Consider the following 23834-nt stretch of genomic DNA (forward strand, 5'->3'; position numbering starts at 1 on the left):
TCCTCCCGCTGCTGCTTTAAGGCGAGGGGTGGAGAATAGGCGCTACAGTGCTCTCCCTCTCTTGCTGCTCCCTCTCCTCCTCTCCTCTCCTCTCCTCCTCACCCTGCACAGAGCATGCCCTACTTCCTGTGTTGCCTCCGAAACGGGACACACTCTCTCCCTCTGCTGTTTGTTTCTCTCGCTCCGCATGAATGACTTTAGAGGTATACCCCGGCACTTGACTCCGATTTGGGAACGACGGATATTTGTCCCCCTTTTTTTTTTTTTTCCTCCTCCTCTGCTGTTCCTCCCCCTCTTAGTAACTCCAGCGAAACCCTTTCACTGTCAGTGATTGACCGCACCTCCCATCTCTGTCTCCTTGCGCAGGGAGGAGCCTGCGTATGGTGTGTGTGTGTGTGTGTGTGTGTGTGTGGGGGAGAGATCACATGTGTGTGTTGTGCAGCCTAGCTTTGCCCTGCCCCCTGCGTGGCTCCGGTGGGAGTGTGTGCTCTTTGTCCTGTCAACTCTAGTGTGAGGTGTGCTGCTTTCCCTTTTTGTTTTTTTTTTTCACCGGTGTGTGTGTGTTGTATGCGCCGCCAACCAACCTGCGTGGTCTCAGATCAGCTGGGAGAGCCCGGGACACACACGCCGAGGCTCAGACAGAAAAATAAAAGTGGCTCGGCCGGCCGACCGACGGGGGCCGGCCAGGGGTTTGGTGGTAGCGAGACCGGAATGTGGGTGGGAGGGTTTTGGTCACGCTCAATTTAAGCCTGGATTGGTAGACTGGCAGAGAGATGGGGGGGAGTTTGAGGCTATTTCTAGAGCTTACACACACACACACACACACAGGCAGAGCTGGCACAGAGGGGTGGGCGGTGGTGGGTGGTGGGTGGGGTGAGTGGGGGTAAAGAGCCAGGGTGGGACGCACCAATAAGCCGAGGCAGCTGTGGACATCTGGCTCAGAAGAGCAGCGGCCACTAATCTGCAGTTCCTGCACGTCTGCAGTGATGTCACCACATATGACATCACCCTACCCCTGATTCTCCCGGACACATGACACACCAACACACACACGCATATATTAGTGCACGTGAAAACCAAATGACCTCACGACAGGGTGTGGACGAGGTTATAAATACTGAAGTCCAGGTCTGCACCCTTTCTAAACAAAAAAAAAAGGCGCAGTGTTTGCGTTCAGTAGCTTCCTGTTGGACACCTGTTTCCTCCAGAGCGCTAACTCACATATTTCTAGTGCCAGCTGTTTCTAATGAAACTATTTCTTTTTGAACTGAATATGTGTTACTTTGCACCGATCAGCCACAACATTATGATCCTAATCACCGATCACGTGAAAAACTCTGATTATCTAATGATCATGGATCCGGTCAGCGGGTGGGACATACAGCATGAGGCAGAACGTGAACGGTGCAATCAGAGATGATGTGTCAGAAGCAGGATATAAAGAAGGATTTGAGCAATTTTGTGACTGTGTTCTTGTGGGTTTCTTCTTCTTTCGGCCTGCAGCGGTCAGTACCATTATCTAAAGTGCTCCAAGGAAGGAATAACGGTGACCCGACGACAGGGTCACGGCGCACTGACGCACGTGGGAAGCGAAGGCAGCGCCGTCTGATCCCCCAGACGAGTTGCCGTGGCTCAGATAAATGAAAAAGTTCACGCTGCCTCGGATGAAAGTGCATCACAGTTGGTTTTGTGCGCGGCTGCACGGCCACAGATCGGTCAGGGCGCCCGCGACGACCCCCGTCTCTGCTGTAAAAAATGCCTACAATGGACATGTGAGCGTCACTACCCTTGCCGTTGCCAAGAGGGCGTGCTTATTCTGCAACAACGCTCAGGTGGTGATAGGTGGGTCGAAGTAATAGCCGCATAAATGCCAGGACCCTGGTTTACATGCAAGAGTAGATAAAGTATTTATATAGATGCATAAAAGCAGTGATCGCAGGATATTTGAAACCTGTCGCTTTAAAACTACTTAGCTGCCGAAAACCATTTTAATTTAATCTCAGCATGGCCTGCTGTGGATTATAGATTAATTACTTATTCTCACAGTGAGTGCAGGTCCAATCCAGAGCAGCTGCTTTGCAACCAAAGAGGACGATGTTGTTGTTGTTGTTGTCGCCGCATCTGCATCTGCATCTGCACAGATTGCAGCAAAGATACTGAACATGTGCGACGCATTCAGTTATCAGCGGTGAGTCCGAACAGCATCTGACAAACAGTTTGTCCTCCCACTGCTTCCAGACCTCAGGAAAATGTGATAATTATCAGCAAGATATGCAAGAAACCCTTCCTGCTGGTTTAAACTGCACGGAGGTTTTTGTGCAACGGTGGAGGAGTGATGGTAACTGCAACCGCCTTTTGATGAATCTTTTTTTTATTCTTAACTGAGCTTAATGAGGGTTTTATCAGGAAGGCTTCTTGGTTTCTTACTTCCTCTTAGCAAAGCCTCTTGGCTCCGGTCCATTCATATATTTTACCCCCCTCCCCTCCCCTCTCCTCCCCCTCCCCTCCCCTCCCCTCCCCCTCCCATTACTCTATCAGTTTAAAATCTAAGCGGCGCCTCTTTTTTGGTTCACTTAATCCAATTAGGTAAGCCTAAAGCTACCACTCCTCTCACTTCCCACACGCAAACCAGTCGCTAATCACCCTCCCTTTTATCCATCCAATTAGCTGCACCTGTAACGCGCCGATTCCAGATCCTGCAGCTGATGCCAACATTCAATCACCACTTTCCGTCAAGACTCCGTTCAGAAACATTTCAATTTCCAGCCGCTTGCGAACGTGGAAAGTGAAACATTCGATGTTATCTTTCTCTTTCATCAACAGCTGAGGTTAGATGTAGCAGATCTGAGGCATCAATTAAGTAAGGTGTCATGTGCTTTACATGCAGTCTGCTGCCCTCAGGCCTGATATTAACACTACAGCCGTATTATGTAACGCAGAGGACTTCTAATTAATAAAAAGGACTGTTGTACCATTCAATATTATTTCCTCTTCCCTGTAAACACAGACCTGCTCAGAATTCTGTGAATGTAATGTTCAAAAAACATGCTGTTCTTTCACGTATAAAGGGACAAGAGCACAGTCTGAGAGCAGGGAGCTATTTGAGAGTAAATGCACAGTGAAAGGACTGAACCAAACGCAATCCAGTTTACAATGACAGCACTCAGAGAACATAGCCTTTTCTTTTTTTTTTTTTCCTTCTTAAAGGAGTCCTGAGATCTGTCTGGCGCCATCACTTTAGAATGGGAGGCTCTACTTGCAATTCTCTGTGAAATGAACGTGGATCGGAGAGAAACGAGCGACATCAGTCGGAAGGAGTCAGCCCAGTGAACGAGTTTTTGACCGCCAAGTTGCGAACTTTATTCATTTATGTATTTGTTTTTAACAATAATCGTATTGACAACTTAAATGAGCGCAACAAAAGTGCATTCTTCAAACGGAAATGCCTTCAGCAGCAGCTAACCACACTCAAAGGTGGCTGCTTTCTCATGTGGCTGTGATGCTAATGAGAACGGCCGACGCCCCTCTTGTGGAATTTATAACCTTGTAAGTGGAAATAATTGTTGCTAGGGTATGAGTTTGTGATGTGCGATGTGTTTACTGACACTTCAAGAAACGGCAGAGGTGGACGGTGAGTTTATTCACAGATCAGCCACAAGATTAAAACCACTGACAGGACAAGTAAATAACACTGACCATGTACCACCCACCTAGACCAGACCCCTCCAAATTCACAAGATCCCAAACTGATCAAGTATCTGTTTGATGACCCACAGAGGCCCCTCCCCTAAACCCATAGGACCCAAACATTCTGTTCCCAGACACCACAGGACACCCTCAGAAGGCCCATGTCCATTCTCTGATGAGTCACAACTGTTTTGGAGGCACAAGGGAGACCTACACAATATTAGGAAGATGGTCATAATGTTATGCCTGATCTGGCTATGGTGTAATTTAGTCAAACAGAATCTTCTTGCATAACCCTAACCCTACATCTAGTTACCCAGTTGCTAGCCTATTAAAGGTTAGTGGTTTCTAGACGGCCACACAGCAGCGTACTCACCACTTACGTCACAACAAACATCTTGCGCCTACGACTTCCCATGTCAAAACCAAGAGCTCACAAGTTTCAGTTTCGTGAAGAGATGGAAACGTGCAGCACCTTCGTACTTATTGTTTCTAATTAGCTCATATCACACCCGCAGAAGAACTGTTGATGTATAAACGGCAAAATTCTGTTAGCTAAATCGGGTAAAAGTTACAGCAAAGAAATTGGTATACGTTGGAAAAACAACAATTAACAGTAACAGTAACAGCTCCCATATTGTTTAAAAGATTTTGGTAAATGTGTGCAAAAATATCTCAGTCGTTTATGTCTTTACTTCATGAATACATGGGTCACACTGGCTGAGGCTTAATGCGGACACACCCGTGCACCACGACGGTCTGGCCTTGATGAGGCAGCGTCTGTGGGAGGCATGCTGATTGGCGGATAATAAAAGCATCGAGGGGGCCCATCAAGCTTCATCGCCACAGAATCGAAGTTTGAAGTGTTTCTGAACAAACTTAACACCTAAATTATATAATCTAAGAATCTAAACAGAAATAAGAGCAGTGAAGTGCAGTCTTATAAGATAAAAACTTATTGAATTGATGCTGGAAAAGTGTTGAAATGCATTGCTAACACACACACACAAACACACACACACACCCACACACACACACACACAGAAAGGCCAATCCTGTAATGCGGTCGATCCCTTCATCTTTGGGCGCCCTTCCTTTTATACACTTTTGACAGTCATGTACACTTTTAGAGAATTTAGAAAAGGCTGCCCCTGTCTATAATAAACAAGCAACAAGCTGAGATTAGTTGTCGGGGATGCAAGCCAGATGTGACTTGGATCAGACCAGGCAATAAAAAAAAACAAAAAACAAAACAAGAACAAGTAAATGAAAAAAAGCAGCTTGCCTGTGACGTCCAATCCGTTAGCAATCCGCTGACTCCCAGACACAGAAGTGAGGATGACGCAGATCAATCTGCTGGAATCTGACAAGAGGTTGTCTTTGCTCTTTCCGAACATACCGGATAGACAGATGGTAACTGGCGATGTACAACCCTTTCTTTCCCCCCAGGTGGTGGAACCTAAGTCAGTTAGCATGCAGTGCACATTTCACAAGTACCAACTACTTCTGTTTTAGTTTGAGTGTCTCCTGACAGCTTGCAGTCTCATACACACAAACAGTTTGTAGACTTCAGAAAGCAGGAGAACATATTTGTGTAAAAGAATAAGGTTTTTAATATTTTTTGGAATAATTTTACTTTATTATTGAGACATACACCGGTTTCCTGTGGTGTCTGGCAACAGGATGTTGTTAGTGGGGGGGAGGGTCTTTGGGTCCTACGGGTTGAGAGGATGGGAGTCTGTGGATCATCCTACAGATTCTTGATGGTTTATATATCTTTATTTCAGTGCTTTACCTAAACAGGTCTCTGGTAAAGCAGATATTTCTTTAAAGAGTGAATATTTCAGTTAAAGCAGCAGATAATTTTACAAAATTCAACACTGTTCACGTCCCCGGTCTTACATTTTAGATATCTTACGGGTGCCTTTAAGCATCTGCCACCCAAACATCAACCCATTAAAATAATGGCGCGACTCTTTCTCTCTTACCATTCACTCTGCCTTTGTTCCCGCTCTTTTCACAAAAAACACGAATTCATTACATTTAGACACAAGGAATGAAGCTTCAATAGGGCTGAAAAGACTCCAATGTTTACAATATCATTTCAGGATAAATACAAAAAAAAGAAAAAGAAAAAAATAAAGCCTGCTAAGATTAAAGAGAGGAATGAATTAAATGAGTAAATGAGGGTCTGCATGTGCACTGAGCAGTCTTTTAAAAAAAGGGACGCTGCTTTGATGGGGCCCTCGGTATTCCTGTCACGCCCTGGTCCCTATCCATTACAGCTCATTACCCGGGGAGAGAATGAAAGAGAGGAGAGACCCTCGGCCGTGCTCGCCCGTGCTCACAGAAGACCCAGCAGGGTTAAACATCAACCGAGCCACAGGACCTCACAGGCCGGGCAGGTGTCGCCACCGGTGGAGATGCTTCTGCTAAAAACATGTGCAGATAGTGAAGGGATCAGAGTAGATGTATAAGGAATATACTAAAACTAATGACTAACAAAGATGAAGGATGTAGAGACGTCATTGGAACATTTTATATAACAGATCCAATCTGTTTGTCCGTCACCTTAACAAAGTTTGCACCGTCGTTCTTTGTAACGTGTTTGAACAACCCACACGGCAGAGCAGTAATCAAAACTAGCCTCATTTAGAAGACGGAGCTCATCTGAGTTATTGTCCTCAAGCTACTTGTGTGTCACAAGATATATAACCTTGGGTAAGACTTTACAAAACATGTTCTCTTGGTTGATGAAGACTGAAACAGAAGAAAAGCCCACACATGCGTGCCTCGGCGTGAGAACCCTAATAGCCTTCTCCGTCCTTGAAGAAAACGAAGAGCTCTCAGCTAAAGACAATCAACCGTTTCAAAAACACCCGCAACTGCCTAAGCAACTAAACAACATGGCATCACTCGAGGAGGAATAAAATCCCCCATTATGATCTCAATTAGGACGAGATAATGCTATGAAGCCCTATAATCGTCGCCAAATTAGAGGCATTAAGTCCTGAGATGCTATTTATTGGTTGAGTCAGTGCATTTTTGGCCTGTATGGGATAGGACTTAATAACGCACAGTAGTGGCTGAAACCTTCTCTGTAAAACACATTAATACCCCGAGAGCTCTGATTCATCCACACCAAATCATGCTGATGCATTGTAAATGAGATGGCGAGATGGGGAAGGATGCCAAGGAGAGAGAGGAGCAGAAAGGCGCACCCTTCCTCTGTCTAATTACTATACTGCTGCAATGAACATAATTAAAGCCCTGCTGTTGTTGTTTTTTTTGTTTTTTTTCTCCATATTGGCAAAAAATCTGTATCTGAGCGTTTCATTGCTGAATATATTACTTCCTCTGGACGGGGTCCATGCTCCTGTCCTTCAGTGTGTGTGTGAACTGGGGGTTGTACCGACTAGTCCACTTCTCTCCTGTGCCGTGACGCTTTAAGGAGGAAGTCGACTAGTCGACGATCACGTGACAATAACAACACGGACGCCTCCGAGAAGACAGGTGAGGAGCCCAGTTCATCAAGTGTGTGGAAATACTTTGCTAAAGATGAAACCCATTCTACCGTTACATGCTTAATATACATATATATGTATAGGCTAAACATATCTGCAGCGTACAGTATTGATAAGCTCGTGTGTTTATGTTCAGTTCTGTTGTGGTTCTATTAGTTGCTGTGGTTGTAGAGCGTGTTTTTTATTCTGTTTTTTTGCCGAGCGAGAGTTGTATATTAGAAGTGTCAGACTGACTGTGTTTACACGGCCGACAGTATCCCCCGTTCGAGCTTCAATAAACTTGCAGAAAAGCCTCCGTAGCTTCTTTACAGCATGTATTCAGCTCAAGAATACAGATTTCATTGTTGTAAAGCATTGCTTTCTACTGTGCTTTTATGTGTGACGTCTTCGTCTAGTCGACTCCTAAGTCGTTCAACTCCTAGTGTAAGCTGCGCTAAAACATCATCCTCATCAATAACACTGAAACACTGAAGCCATTAAAGATCATTATGTCACGAAATGAGTGGGAGGATGCCAAAACGTACTGATAAGCAGTGATGGGAATAACGGCGTTAAAATAAACGGCGTTACAAAGGGCGTTATTTTTTTCAATAATGAGTAATCTAACTAATTACTATTTCCTCCGATACAATGCCGTTACCGACAGTTAAATGTGGTGCGTTACTTGCACTGTCAGCCAGCCACAAGAGCTGGGTGGTGGGAGGGTAGCTGCATAAGTGATGATGATTGGCTAAGGTAGGGTAAGATTTCATGGTAAGCCAATCAGCGGCAGGGCAGTGTTCAGTTGGGCGGGTGTTGTTTAGCGCGCATAGGAGTATCACACAAGCATCAGAGATGCAGCAATGGCGAGTTCGGAGCATTCAGAGGTAAAGTTGCCGTTTTCAAGGTGGAAGTATAGGCAATACTTTAACCTCATTGAGGTAAAAGGCAAGGACGTACACGTGAAGTGTACATTACGCTACTTTACGTTACTTTCCCTGGTAACTAATTACTTTTATAGTGGAGTAATTCAGTTACTAACTCAGTTACTTTTTGGGAAAAGTAACTAATAACTATAACTAATTACTTTTTAAAAGTAACGCGCCCAACACTGCTGATAAGTATTGATGTCCCGATCGGTATCGGATGACTAGTATCAGCGTCGATCCAGGCATTTTTTAAATGATCGGACTGGATCGATTTCCGTCTTTTACAGTTATTTATTTTATAAATGGCATAAACCAACTCGTCAAAGCGCTTTCGTCCTCTTCTGTTTTTTTACGGCAGTTGGCCAGTGGCAAAGCTGCCAAAAGAATCAAAAAGGAAAAAAAAGTCCAATGTCCAATGTGGATGTTTGGTGAGGTGGTAGTAGGAGATCGTCACCACCACTAAAACATAAATAAATGGGCAAAGGCAGCACAGAAGCAACAACAAACACTCAACGCTACTTATCAAAAGGTTTCCTGGAGACAGCTTCATGGCGATTCTAGAGTTTATGGTGTTAGATGACCAGAACATTTCCTGAGTAGAGAACGCAGGTTTTTACCAAGGTCTAAGGTAGAGCTACCCTCTCTTCGCCACATTAGCTTTGACAGCAGCTATTCCAGCCGCATACGTGATCTATGCGAATACAAATTAGCAAAGAAAAGCCTTTATATGTGCAGTAGATGCCATTTTTATTTATTTAAGATCAGATCGTTACTCGGATCGGCCGAAACTGAATATTAAAAGATCGGTATCGGATCAGGAGGGTGCATCCCTACAGATAATAATGACAATCAGTTTTCTTATTGAAAAATGTTGAAAAATAGAAGCACGTTACAAGATTGGGAACTAGATAGATTGGCGACCTGTCCAGGGTGTAGCCCGCCTCTCACCCAACAACAGCTGGGATAGGGTCCAGCCAATCAAGCTGAGGACATACTATCCTTATAAACGTAGCCTGTAATGGAGTGACTGGGGAGGATAAGGAGTTGGTACGTTTTCCCAAACAATGAGTAAAGGTAAGAGCGTTGGGAGTATGTAAATGATGACAAACGTTAACAAGGGAAGCGATCGTCGGTGCAGAAGCATAAAATGAAGCAGAAGACTGCAGAGCGAGGAGAGGAGAGGAGAGGATCTAGGGAGAAGTCTGTGAGCGCTGGACTGGGTTTAATGTAGCAGAAATCCACCAGTGAACCGCAGCTCCTAACACAACTATTAGCATGAGAGACGCAGATAAGCGGGGATCAAAAACAAATGAGAGTCAAGCAGAAATGGGCCATGGAGACAGGAGCAATAAAAGAGAACGAGCAGAAAGTCTAAGAGAAATATACAGGCATATATTTATATATTTATATATATATATATATATACACAGTATGAAGGGCTCTTAGATAGATGCTCGTAGCAGCAAAAAGTGAACAAAAGTGAATCAGTAAGTAAGATGCGGAGGAAGATAGGCAAGGTGGGGGGAGGGAGCAATAGAAAAGGTTGGATATTACAGTCGGACCACCTGGGGAATGTTTACAGAATTTAATAACTCTAAATGTCATCACTTTATTGGATTTATGGATGGATGTCTCTCTTCCACACTTTGCTGCCTCTCTTTCCAACGCTCGCTCCCTGACAAACACACTCAGACACACGCTCCATCTCCCCCACCTGCAACAATTGCCATGGCACCCATCGGTATAGTTTTATGGAAAAATGACAGAGCTCTCGAATCCTTTTACAGACAGCCGCTCAGAGTTACAAGGTAACTGGTGATATGGCGCCACTTCTCTGCCTTATATGGCTGATTAAATTGCTCTCTTATGGCTTTCAGTACAAAGCAAAGGCATGAGAGTATTATGTACCTTAATAATGATGTTTTTCTAAAGCGTTCTTTTACAGACAGACCTTTACATGTCAGAAACCCAAATGAGGGGTCTATCTTGCCATGCACAGTAGGAACCAATCTAAACTTTGATAGGAAGGGAATTCAATTATTATTTTCTTTTCAAATGAAGAGCGGTGACAGAGAGAAGAGCTAGCCATCCATACACTAGCAATATGTTTTTTTATGTTCTGCTTGATTCACTTGGAAACCTCTGGGGTGGGAAATATAAAAGAGGGTTTACCTGAGCAACGGAGCCTGGAAAGTCCACTAGCGACCGACTGTCTTTAATGTAGTGTTTGTGGAAATGTAGGTGGGCTTGTTATTATACAAATTACATTATATATAAAAGGAAACTAAAGGGAAGAGATAGTTTCTTAACTGAATTCTACTGGAGACAGCTATGGATCGACATGTAGACCAACATCCAGGAAGGTAAAGTTAAAAGTTAAATTAATGTACACAGTGATCTCTCTTGTGCCTCCAAGTGACTCATCAGAGAATGGACATGGGCCTTCTGAGGGTGTCCTGAGGGGGCCTTTGAGAGGAGGGGACTCTGTGGATCATCCCACAGATACTTGATCAGTTTGGGATCTAGTGAATTCGGAGGCCAGGTCAACACCTTGTGCTGTTCTTCATGTTTCTTGGGTTGTTCCTAAAGAGTTTTAGGTGTGTTTTATCAGGCTGCATCCTGCTGGGGATGGCTGCTGCCATCAAGGAGTGTCATTGCTATGGGGTGGGGGTGCCTGGTCTGGTCTAGATGGGTGCTACACACCTAAGTAACATCCACACCAACGAATGCCAGGTCCAAATGTTTCCCAGAATTGTCACAAGATGATCAATGTTAGTTACTTCTCCTGTCAGTGGTTTTAATGTTGTGGCTGATTGGTGTATACGCTCATAGTTCAGTTTTACAAATTAAAATACTGACTACATTAAGTATTGGTTATCTTCTCATCCTGTATTTCAGTTTGGTGTTCATATCCTAGCTGAGGACATTTTATTATGCAGCCTTCTTTCTATTTTGTTCAGCAGCCTCTGAGTAAGACTCCTCTCCATGCTGTGTACAATCCTGTGTCATGTAAACATAATTGAAGCATATGCAGTGACACGGCACAGAAACACGAAGGGGCGAACGCGGATGTGAAAAATCACTTCAGCTATTTCGTGAAGTCTGTGAGTGACGGCAAAATAAAAAAAATAAAGGGGGGGCTGAAGTGTTATGGAAGCAGTATTTCCATAAAAAAAGCATGAGTCACTGGTGCCACAGTGTGGAGAACTACACACTCAGCACACACACACACACACACAGGCTCACAGATATGCGTACAATTACAGGGAAGGAAAAAACACACAATCACAATCAGTCGGTTCCATTTAAGCCCAACTGTGGCTACATAATCCACAAAGACAACTGTTCCCATTGCTTAGCAAAAGGCCAGATAGACAGGAAAAAGGAAAGGGGATGGGACTGTCCACAGCAGTAATGTCATAAATGATTAGGCAGCTCTCAGGAAAGCTGCAGAGGGCCACTACAGTTCTTAAAGCGTGTGTGTATATGTAATGATGTATTTCTATGAAGCAGAGATTTCTATAAGTGGTCGATGCCAGTTAAAAGCCGAGACACACACACTAAAACGCATCCTGTTTTTGCCAATAATAAGTCAGTGACCCTGAATTACAATGGCTAGCATGCATCCACCCATTGCATCATATAGCATGAAGAGGAGAGGCAAAACAAAGCGCTACCGTCCCGTCAGATGGGGAAAAAAATGACAAAATCAATTCCACTATACTTACCAAGGCAATGTCCAACACAGGCACTCTCTAGCTGCTGCTAGAAAGTCTAAAAGCCCACACACTGCAACCACTCTGATATTCATCAGTGTGTCCAGGGAAGGTCAGTGCAGATCAGATGAGGGGCAGCAGCAGCAGCTACAAGGTCAGATAATCTCTGATACAGGGAAAGCGTGCAGAGCGGATCAGAGCGGCGGAGAGCAACGCGAGGCAACGCAGGGCAATATCGGGGTCAATGCATAAAACACACATTTTACCGAGACAGAGTCAATAAGCTGGATCTTTTGAGGCTACAAAGCCTCGCTGTGAACTGTATGAATAAAAGACTTTAAAAACCACTGGACAAAGAAACGGGCGGGTGAAAAGTATTGCGTTTTGATATTTAGACAGAAGATAGAATTACTGATGATCAACTGTTCATAGAAGATGATATTCTTCTAGAAGAAAATACACAATTAGCCTTCTTGACCAAGGCGCTAATATTCCTAAAGAGCATAGACTGTATATAAATATGGACAACACGGCGCCATTTCCTTGCATTGGCCAAACTGACGCTAGTTTCCCGGGGACACTGGCGGCGCCATGACCGATGACCCGGCCACACTTCCTCCAGACTTACTCGTGTTTTTGTTTTATTGACACTGCGCTCTGCTACTCCTCCACCAGTTACAAGGAAATGTTGGGTTGTACACTGTACTTGTTTATTTATTTATTGTTTCCTACTCTCACGGTGCGCCACGGGGCCGCTTCACGGACCGGTTGGCATGGCAACTTATAGTTATCACGGTGTTCCATCACTGTTTCTATAGCGTCAAATGGCTAACTAAAACAAAACTTCTCGGAAAAATTGACACTTGAACATGCATCAATATTATATTAACTAACTAAAATGACAGAAACCATCCTTGAAATAAAAATTATTTGACGTGTAGATCCATCCCACTTTTTCTCCTAATTTTCAACACTGGCTACTTCAACATTTTACATTCCTTTCCAACTAAGCTATTTACGTGGAAGCTGAATATAATTATCTGACAACATATATGTGTCTACATGCCATAAGACATTTATCAGAATAGATCATTTTTTACATGAACAAAAGGGTTCTGCCCACTGGGGAGAGCTGTTTATGATGAAACCCAAACTAGTACTGTCTGTGACTGTCCCAGAAAAAAAAGAAAGAAAAAGAGTGAAGATTGTGCATCCTATTACTATCTCCAGGCTATCTCTAAAAAAAAAACCTGATTACATGGCAAAAATAATCATCCGTATGAGTATATATATATAAGTATAATGACCTATAAATGGATGTATATGGATGTATCGCCAAGTACTCTAATTGAAAATAACTGGTTTGCAGTGTCAGCGTGTGTCCCCACACGTCGCTGAGCCTCTGCTTGGCTAAAGACAGCAGCGCTCTCCGTGAGCGTCCAGCCTCTGATTAACACAGGTGAATATTTCATTTTAGAAGTCCAGCTGCTCCTCATCTGTGGGTCTCTCTCCTGAGACTGCCTCAGGCTGCGCGGCTTAACAATGTCATCACGGTTAACACACAGACAGGGTGAAAATGGAAGTGTGTGTCCAGGTGAGGCCGCGCTTGTTTTAAAGAAATGCATGCAAATACACACCTGCATAATTAAGTTATCAACCTCATACACAAGCTGTACACGTAGCTCTCTTAGCATACAGTATGAGGTACAATAGTGGTCAGTGGTGGAGATGTACTGTGAATACTTAATGTTTGCTGCATCTCTCACATTCAAGGCTGCACATCTGCACACCGGGGAGTTTTCAGGGTATAGGATTCCCTTCCTCCACCATCTTCCCCCTATCTCTCCTGCATCTCATCATCTCTCTCTCTCCCCCCTCTCTCTTCTGCCAGGTTTTCTAGCCTGTCTTCGTACGCAGTGTTTTCTGCCCTGTGGGGAGGCTGCTCCCAGGCTGACAGGGAGTGTCACTGACTCCTTTCACAGCACATTACTCTCTCATCATGCATCTTTTCCTCCCTCTTTTCCACACACACACACACACACCGAGTCCTATCATACCCATTCATAGTGTAAGCACACTGAGGGTGGCATCTCGGCCTTATTCTGCTGCATGAGAATGTGTGGCGTGGAGACAGACAGGAGTGTCTTTATGTGTGAAACCAGATGAGATAAGACACCTCCTGGACTTTCCAATTTCCTGTCCGATATTTGCCTTCTTTATCGGGGAAAACGCATAAATGCTGACAGGTCGGGAAACTTGAGCGCTGTTTGAAATATCAAGAAGAGGGAGGGGGGGGTTGAAACTGGAGAGTGGCAAGTTTGAAATTGATAGAAATGAGTGAGATTAGAAACACAGAAGCTATAAAAAAAAGACAACATTCACAAGCGGGAAAGGCAGCGGGACAAAAAAAAGAAGAGGTGAGCTCATTTTGTCCGACCGCACCAGAGGAGCAGTTCACCATGTACCACTCTGAACAATTGGTAGTGTTCCCTTGTGATAGTTTGACAGTGATGTTAATGTCTCATTAAAAGTGTGAGGAGAAGCGGCAACTCCGCTCCGAGTTTGGAAATCGAAAGCCACAGAACATCTCTTCGAATGAGAAACCGTTCCATTAATTAAACCCCACAGATGGACCCCTTGGCTTTTGTATCAGACAAAGAAAAAAGATAGACGCTGGGAGTGATAAATGTTATGAAAAGACCGTCAGCGCGATCAGGAAGTGCGATTACAGGTCAACAAAGTCCTACTTGACATCGTTAGGCGGGTGGGGGCGAATGTTTGCCAAGTGGCTGAACTCCTGGGGAAATTAGGAGACTTTTTCAGGAACCGGCAGTTATCACAGTGAGAAGCAAAACACTTACACAGGAAGCACTGTGGGCAGTGAGACTTAACATAGATTGGTGCAGAATAGACTCTGGCGACAGAGATGACAAGGAATGAAATATATGCACTTATTTCGGTAGCTATGGTTTGACGCTGCCACTTTCTGGCCAATAAATCCTAAAGTCCTGAACCCAGACTTGTACACTGTGTTGCCAATCAACACAGTGTCCATACTCATTAAAAGAGCAACCACACACTATGCAACGGATCAAAATGAGGAAATTAGCTTCTAATGTTGTTAATGGAAGGGCCTTTGGGTCTTATGGTTGAGGGGATCATCCCACAGATACTTGATCAGTTTGGGATCTAGTGAATTTGGAGGCCAGGTCAACACCTTGTGCTGTTCTTCGTGTTTTTTTGAGTTGTTCCTAAATTTGCTGCATCCTGGATGGGACTGCTGTCATCAAGGAGTGTCATTGCTATGGGGTGGGGGTGCCTGGTCTGGTCTAGGTGGGTGCTACATATCTAGGTAACATCCACACCAATGAATGCCAGGTCCAAAAGTTTCCCAGCAGAACAATGAATTGTCAGATGTTATTTACTTCTCCTGTCGGTGGTTTTAATGTTGTGGCTGATCGGTGTATAAACCACCAACCGATGAAGTGAACACTGATGATCTCATAAAGATGCAGTGTTCTTCTGGGTAACCTAGGTGCCGGCCTCTGTGTGGATGTCACTTTGATACGTACCACCACTTTAAGATTATCGAAGATGAATCACACCACCAATGCAACGGCAAGAGGGTGTTCCTTGCATCCTGGGGCCATGTTTTCCAAGTAAGCGATGCACATGTATCCATAATACATTAGGCAAGGCCGACTTCTTCCATTGCTCAGTAGTTTCTGATGCTCACATGCCCACTTAGCTGCTCTAAATTACAGTAGCTAGACCTGTTGGATCAGACTGCACAGGTCTTTTTCCGCCCATGAACCTGTTGCTGGTTGACCACTTTTAATAGGTACTGACCGCTCAAGTGCTGCAGCTTTGTAGATGGTCTGGCCCATGCTCTGTCATCATGTCAAAGTCTGAGGATAAAATGTTGACTTGCTGCCTAATATATTCCACCCACTAGGTCTAGGAGGTGCCATGATAATTACATCTTCACCTGTCAATGGTCATATTTTCATGGCTCATTGTCGTACTTTACTGTATGGTGATGTTTCAAGTTGTAATCTAATCCCTTTCTTAGTTTTTTGTTTGGCTGTTTGGAGCTTTGTGTAGCCTAGCGACCCATTTGAGACTGCAGTAACCAAAGTTTATTCAACACACTCCGCACAGAGAGAGCACTTGTCCTTCAGTTCGACTTTGATACCAAAGTAATAGCGTGACATGGGTTTAGCTAACTCCACCAACCCCGCTGCGTCTATTTTAGGACGAGGGCCGCCTGTTCCTGAACACTGTTCGCTTAGAGAAAGTCTTGTTTCTGTGATTGCTTGTTTATAAAGTAGTCAAACAGAAGTCAGTCATTTTCCTTTCAGGGAGTTTTTCTTTACATCGTCCGAAATACCCGAGCATAATGCCAAGACAACGCAACTTCAGCAAAGACTCGAGCTGAACGCCACAACCATATTATAAACCAAAGATGCCATGAGGAGAAGAGATATAATATATATTATGGTGAGAATGAGAGAGAAAGAAAGAGCGAGGCGTGTTGGAAGTGACACACTGAAGAGTCTGGATTTCCTCTTTCTCACAGCACACTGACAACACAAACACGTCAACAACGACCTCAATAACCGGCCGTCGGGCGAAAAGACGTACCGACAAATCGGGCGCACCTGTGTCACCACAAGGAACAAAACGCCTACCTGTCGTTGTCGACGCTCCTGAACCCGGGAAGGATGTGTCTGAAGCTGGAGTTGCGGTCGAGTTTGGGTTGACTCTTGGTGCGTTTTATGGAGCCTTTCAGCCGTCGACTCAGGAAGCCCTGATGGAGAAAGACAGTCAATAAAAAAAACAATGTCACTGCCAGTTTGTCGGGGAAGTCTCAGACGTGCCAATCACCGAGCTCAACTTGGCAGCCCGACAGGACTTATTAATACTAGCATTTATGCTCCACTTCTGAAATCCATGAAGGGTAATAAATGAGTATAGATCTTCATATCGGAGCTAGAGTGAAGCTAACACTTCAGAAAGGAGTCGGTACAAGGTTAGCAGACAAAGTGTCTCCTGGACATAAAACGACATTTGACACATTTGCAGTCAGGACCTTGACTACAAAAAGATTCCCAAAGAGCACATGCATAATAAGCCGGTCGGTAATATTTTCACACAAAAAAAGAAAATGATATATTGGTTCCCACGCGGCTCAAATTATTCGGAGCGTGTTTTATAATCATGCACTAATTCAGCGGCTACACCCCCTTTATTAGTTTTCTCGTTCCTCTCTTTGTCTGAGTTTGTGTGTTTGCTTCATCTAACATCTGCAATCACACCCTCCCACCCCCCCCCCCCAGCGCCTCGCCGTCGCCATGGCAACTGTTGGCTGGCATTAAGAGCGAGAGAATATGAACAAATTAGACGTGGTGCAGAAATGGTGGGATATTGCAAGTTTGGAGAGACAAAAAAAAAAAATCCTCGGCGTGTTCCGGGTTCTTTTTATTTTTTTCTTTAGATTCCACTGCAGGGAGGAAGATCAAGAAGAAGAAGACTAAAAAAGGGCTTGGAATGAGGAGGACGCATAGGAGAGTTGATAAGGCAACTTGTGAGGAACCGATACTCGGGCTCAGGTGTGGCTTTTTATTAAAATCAAACACAGCGGCTGTTTAATATGCTGAATAAGCGCCTTCAGTGCGAGAACGGAAACTCATATTACCTCAGACGCAAACGCCCATGCCGCCTCACGGTGCACAGACCTCCCTCCGTCCCATCCACGCCATTAACACACCTGTATAATTACCACCTACAGTGTGAATAAGTCGCCCCAGGCAACAATGGAGTGGGGATAATTAGAGGGAGGCTTCCAGACAGCCGGCCCGCTGATCACAGAGGAGCAGCAGCATCCTGATGAACAACACCTGCCATCAGGAGGCACTCTGGCCGAGGAACAAAGACTTGCTAATGTCAGCATACTTAACCTCGTGCCAATCGTGGGAGTATTTTCGCTTCACCAAAGTCTCACCAAGAGTTTGAGTTGTCAACCAAATTCAGAATGTGCTTAAAACAGACGGCATTCACACTGAAAAACGCTTCTTTTTTATTTATTTTTTTTTGTGTGCACTCTTGATGTACACTACCGTCCCACAATGCAATGCTCAAAGGACATGGAGGAGCTACTCACAGCTGCTGAACACAGAAACTTTCAAGTGAGCCAGCTGGTGGTGGAAGATGTTGGAGAACTAAAGGTGCACGGCGAGTTCGGTTCACTATACGAGAACGCTTCGGCGTAACAAAACTATTTCTTGTGAGACGCCGAAGGAAGCTTTCTGAAGAGAACAGAAAATATGCATTACAAACTGGGAAACGGTGTTCGGCCGTTGTGGGAACTGAACGGGCGGGGGGAGGTCAACGGAAAGAAAGTGTGTCGTGGGAAATGCAGAATCTGACTTTTTGTTTTTTTTGAGCTGGAATCCAGTGTAAAAAATCTGAATGTCCCGGCTTCTGCTTTCTGCTGCTTTGATTTTGACCATGATTATTTAATGCGTCTCTTGCTTACATCCAAACTTTGTGAACGTCCAACACCGTGAGCATGTCCAGAGCTTCAGCAGGAGCTTTTCTTTAGATTTTTTTGGGGGGGAGGAAAAAGAAAACATTACGCATTCTCTTTGTGAAGCTAAATTTCCAAAGTCTAACTATGGTTGATGTCCGCTGGCAACAGGATTGCATCATTTCCTCTCAGTCCGAAAGGAGAAAGTATTTCTTGTACACTTAATGCAAAAAAAAAAAAAATAAGACACAGATAGATTCACAGTTGGTGAAGAATGATGAAGGCTGTGGAGTGTTCTTACGTATTTACAATTACTGATAGTTTTAAAAAGTAGCACCAGTGCAGAACAGCGGCTTATATCATATTAATTCAGACATGGGACATGTAAGCCAGGGGTGTCAAACTCATTTTTTTTACAGACAGCAGTAAAAAAAATAGCGTATCAACCTATAAATAACGACAACTCCAAATGTTTCCCCTCTGTTTTAGTGCAAATAAGTACAAGCACGTGATGAAAATGTTTACATTTAATGAACAACTGGACATTTTTTAAGAAAAAGACTAAAACTGTGTGAGCAGCAGGGGGCGCGTTAACCGAATATTTTCCGTCATTGAGCGTTTTTTTAAATTGTGACGGAAAAATCTGAAGGCCATCTGTCATTTTAACAGATTGCAATTCACACCCCTGACCACTTGGTGGCGAGTGACGTTATTAACCGGCTCTTGTCTCTAATTGCAGTTTGCGTTCCAAATATCGTGGAACTTTTGTCAGTGCATGATTTTCTGGTACACCGATTACACTGATGCACACATCAGAGCTCGGCTAACAATAGACTTATATACAATATATATGTATATATGTCTATGTTTATGCGGCTAACGGCTACCAAAATGGAGGAATCAGACGAAAGCACGTTGCTAGGACTGGTGGAAGGCAAATTTTATTTTAAAAAACTACATGATTGTTCAAATTTTGCAACAAAAAAAAAGTTTGCATACCACTGAAGCACTTCAACTCTACGGTACCGTCTAAGAGCTGTTAGCGCTAGCGGTCCCGTTCCGAGCACGGACAAGACGTGTCGGCAGTCCAAACTTTTTCCTTTTTTTTTACCATTTAAATTTATGCTGTTCTCAAAATTTACTTAAATACAGACAACGAAAAAGTCTAGCGCAACCTCTGGTGAGCAATTACTTTTATTGGAAAAACTGCAGTTAATGTCTTAAATGTAAATTCATCCGGTGGGCCAGATTGGACACTCTGGCGAACCACTTTTGGCCCGCGAGCCGTATGTTTGACACCTTTGACGTAAGCATCAAATGGCTTTCTATTGCTACCTGCCACCAGTGAGCTCTGTGCAGGGGCTATTAGCTAAATGAACGGGGCTGAGTCACCGCTGTGAGTGAGCAACACACCTAATGCTCTTGACGGGGCTTCTTTCTAAATCAAACTCTCGCTTTCAAGTATTAGCCCTATAAATATGTAATTCAGTGTGTGTGTGTGTGTGTGTGTGTGTGTGTGCGTGCGAGTGTGTGGGCACGCAGTCTCTTGTGTGGATGTGGCTGAATTAGCACAGGCGCCCTTCTAAACAATAACAGATATGAGTCAGAGTGTGCATTTAGCTATTCAAATCAGCTCCTCCAACAGCACGACAGGAAGTCTTTTTTTCGGCGAGCCAAACGCTTTTGACTTTCTGATGGAAGGGATTGCAATGCAGCGGGGAATCAATAACACCCACGCGTATGCGCAAACACTAACACCTCTCCCGATTTCCACGTGTCTCCGTCGTTCACAATCACAAATCACAGTAACTCGCCGCTTCCTTCCCGCAGCCCCTGGAGAGTGTGTGTGTGTGTGTGTGTGTGCCTGCTGTTGTTGGCATATGCACGGCTAAGAAATTAAAACGCCTCCCTTTTTTTATTTTCCTGCAGGAATAAGTCAGTGAGTAGAAACCCCATCCATCCCTGCAGGTAAGGGGGGATTGATTAGTGGCTGCTAGCTTTGCTTTTGCTCCTCTCCTCCCCCCCATGATGGATGGACTCCGATGGCAGAAAGAGAATCAAGAGAAAAACAGAGAGAAAATGCACAAACCTGTAATTTATCTGATTTTTCTGCACCCCTCTCCCTCTCTAGTGCGTACGGGCAGCAATGTGACATTAAAAAAAAATCACTCTATCTAATTCAGACGGCGCGTCAAAGCTCTCGGGGAGCTATCGGGGAGGGTAAAGGTCAGCAGATATGAACGACCAGTCCTCCCACTCAAAATCCGTCAGCGAGAGTGACTGATGCTAACGTCGGATTAAACCCCACGGGGAGGCGGCGCTCTCGGCGGGAGCGCCGCAAAAATGTTAGCATTTAATGCGGCACGAAAGACGCGACTGAAGAGAGCAAAGACGGAAATATGCAAGGGAGAGATATAAAGACACGCAGAGAACAAGAGGGACAGAAATAGAGGTGAGACCAGTCAAAAAAAAAAATATGACAAGTGAGTGCAGGGAGGGGTGAGCTACAGGAGAAGGATAAATGGAAAAAGTGGAGCACAGTGTGGAGGTGGCAGAGCATGAGTTGATAGAAGAAGGAATAAGAATGAAGCTAAATGAGGGGGAAAGCGGCGGCGAAAGTACAGCAAGCGAGTGACAAGGTCGCTGGAGGATAAGGGCTCGGCGGCTGCAGAGAGAGCGAAGCTGAAACAAGAGATGGCCGGATACGGTAGAATTTTTATACTTTTTGTACAAGCACGCTAACGCAGGAAGCTTAGGCCGCGTCCCGTTAAAGCACGTCCAGCTGCACGGGATCGGTTCGTACACCTGATGAGACGTCACGGTTCTCTTGCGTGGTAAAGGAATAATTGACTAATTTCCCAGTGCGCTTATTTGATTAACACCTATAATTAGCAACGCTTGAATGAAAAAAAAAAAATGAATAGAAGATGTAAATACTCCCCATTAATTAATTTCTTGTGTTTTGTTTTCATAAACGTTGCTAATTTTGCTGTCATCTGCATACCGACACCCGGGTGTGAGGTCAGTGTGTCGGCATTGGTCAACGCAATCTAACGGTGTCACATGTCGGCGTGAATCATAATGAGCTCTTTAATTATTCCACCCTTGTATGGCTGACAGCTGAGGGGAAGGAGGGGGTGGAATAAACGGATTCAGCGCGGCGTCCTTGACGGAGAGGGAAAAAAGCCGTTCCAACCTGCCTTTACTGTAGCTCAGGAGAGAATTTGACGGCTGTGGAAAATAACTGAATCCATATTTACTACGCTACCTTGTTTACAGTGCAGTGCATGTGTGTGTGGGAGCGCACAACAGGCTTGCATTCTTGATTGTAATCTCAGCCTGTCCGAGTCCATTAAATCAGCTCGGTTTTATCTCTGTATCTCTTTTTTTTTTTTTTTTCTCTCGATGAAATTAAAGCTCGCAACAAGTTTATTCTATTCCCCTGGCTTGGCAATTCCTGGCTTCCCTAATGGGGCCTGATAGAATCAGTGCCTGGACAATCAGCAGGGTGTTCCCTGCTTCCCCCATCAACCTCTCTTGTCCGGCTCTAGCACAGCCTGATGAAAACAAGAGACATACCTGTCCAATTAGACCCCCTGCTATTACCTGAGAGGAGATGGGAGGTAGGGAGAACGGGAGTCAGGGAGAGATTGGATAAGGCGCTAAGTCACAATGGAGAATCAATCCAGCCAGCCAGCGCAATCAGCGGGACGTGACAGGCTCAGATAAGGTTTGTTTGTCTGCTCTTTAAACAAGCACGGGGAGAAGAGAAACGACCGAGTTGCGACTTTTATATTTAATTTTTTCGCAATCTTCTGCGTTTATTTTGAATCGGCTGCGGAAGATTAGGCCCAGAAGAGATTTTAGTTTTCATCCTCGCCTACTGGTGAGAAACAGTTCTTGAGACGGGCTGTGCTTAAGTGTGTGTGTGTGTGTGTGTGTGTGTGGCATCGATCATGCGTGTGTGTGTGCAGACACTGAACCCAGTCTCTGCGAAGAACATGAGAGAAAAACATTTTGACAGATTTAGCTCAAGGCCTTGGAGGGGTACTTTAGATGTCACCGCAACTCTTTTCACTGGAGGAGGAAAAGTGCGCGGCGTTTTTTATTTTTTTGGGGGTTTTTTTCACTACTTAAAAAGGGAGATGCAAGAGAGAAGGAGGAGAAAACAACTGCCTGCCATGTCTACCTGTCTGGATTTCAACAGCTGTGACTGCATCATCTCTGTATTTACTGTATGTACTGTATGTCTACTGAATATGCACCTGCCTGGTCTATTATCACACGGGTGCAACTCCATCTTCATTAATTTAATTTAAAAAATAAAAATCTACATATGTAAGTGTTAATGTAAGTGTTTAAAAGTTAAAATGTTTAGCCGTGATACTTTTAGACGCCAGAAGGGGGCAGTGTGACAATAAAAGGGCAGAAGAAGATCAAATATCTCCATATAGGGGCTGGCTTTCTTTGTGCAAGAAGTCTCCACTGCTTATTAGTGAGCCCACAGTAAGTAAGTTAAGTGGTCATGTGACTGAGACGGGATGACTTTGCTGCAGTGCTCCTCCAACCCTCCCTCCCTCCCTCCCCCCGGAGAGAACAAGGAGCTGCTTAATCAATATTTAGCCCTTCCATCCGACCCATTCTGTCTCCTACGAGCTTTCACTTCTCCTTTTCTTTTTTAATACTTCCCTCTGCGTGTGCTTATTCATTCCCACTCACACCAAAATAAAAACAAATGACTCACAGTTTTCTATTGATGATAAGTAATAAAATCAGAACAGCCTGTCAAAAAAGATGAAAAAAAAAAAAAAGAAGAAGAAGAAGTTTCAGCTGCTTCAGCTCATGAAACACTTCACAGTCGCTCTGTGGGTGGGCCGGAAAAAGTGGGTCGAGCCTATTTTATTTATGTTTTATAACGTTCACAGTGAGCTTTTTCTAATCCTTATGAGCATCCTGATTTGGTTTCTGTAGAACCTGTAACTCTGCTCTTGGTATGCGAGAAACAAAAAGAACAAATATATATATTTTCTGGTTTCAGGGACGGCGTAATACATCTCAACTCGTCCCCTTAATGAACCTACGAAGTTTACATAAAGTTGAGGGACGAAGCGCCGAGAGCTCGGGGCCCCGCGGGTCTACCTTTAAATGTTTACAGTTCACCCCTGGGTTGTTATCTCCCCCACTCATTATTTATAAATGAAAATATGCACTGCTAATTGCTAATTATCTTTAAATTGACGATGCATAGCGGAATTTTTTGCTTCATTAACCGACTGTTACTTTATCTATTGAATTAAACATGGCAGGAAGTGGCGTGGAATTACAGCAAGACGACAAATAAAGGATTGCTCTGTTTGACAGTGCAAGGACACGTGAGTGATTGGAGTGTGTTCATGTGATATATATATATATGGAGATATATATATTAACCGATCAGCCACAACAATAAAACCACTAACAGGAGACCTAA

The 23834-nt window shown here is 44.2% G+C and overlaps 1 protein-coding gene across 8 annotated transcripts in view; it reads right to left on the reverse strand.

The window, feature by feature from the left end:
* Nucleotides 1–23834, reverse strand: part of dab2ipb (DAB2 interacting protein b) — a 132186-nt gene that overhangs the window by 56794 nt on the left and 51558 nt on the right. For all 8 annotated transcript variants that reach the window (XM_084572526.1, XM_084572530.1, XM_084572528.1 and 5 more), the window contains exon 3: nt 16527–16645. In XM_084572526.1, coding sequence (XP_084428652.1) covers nt 16527–16645 — 119 coding nt within the window. The remainder of the gene's footprint in view (nt 1–16526; nt 16646–23834) is intronic.

Source organism: Chelon labrosus (assembly GCF_963514085.1).
Source record: "Chelon labrosus genome assembly, chromosome: 22".
NCBI classification, from domain to species: Eukaryota; Metazoa; Chordata; class Actinopteri; order Mugiliformes; family Mugilidae; genus Chelon; species Chelon labrosus.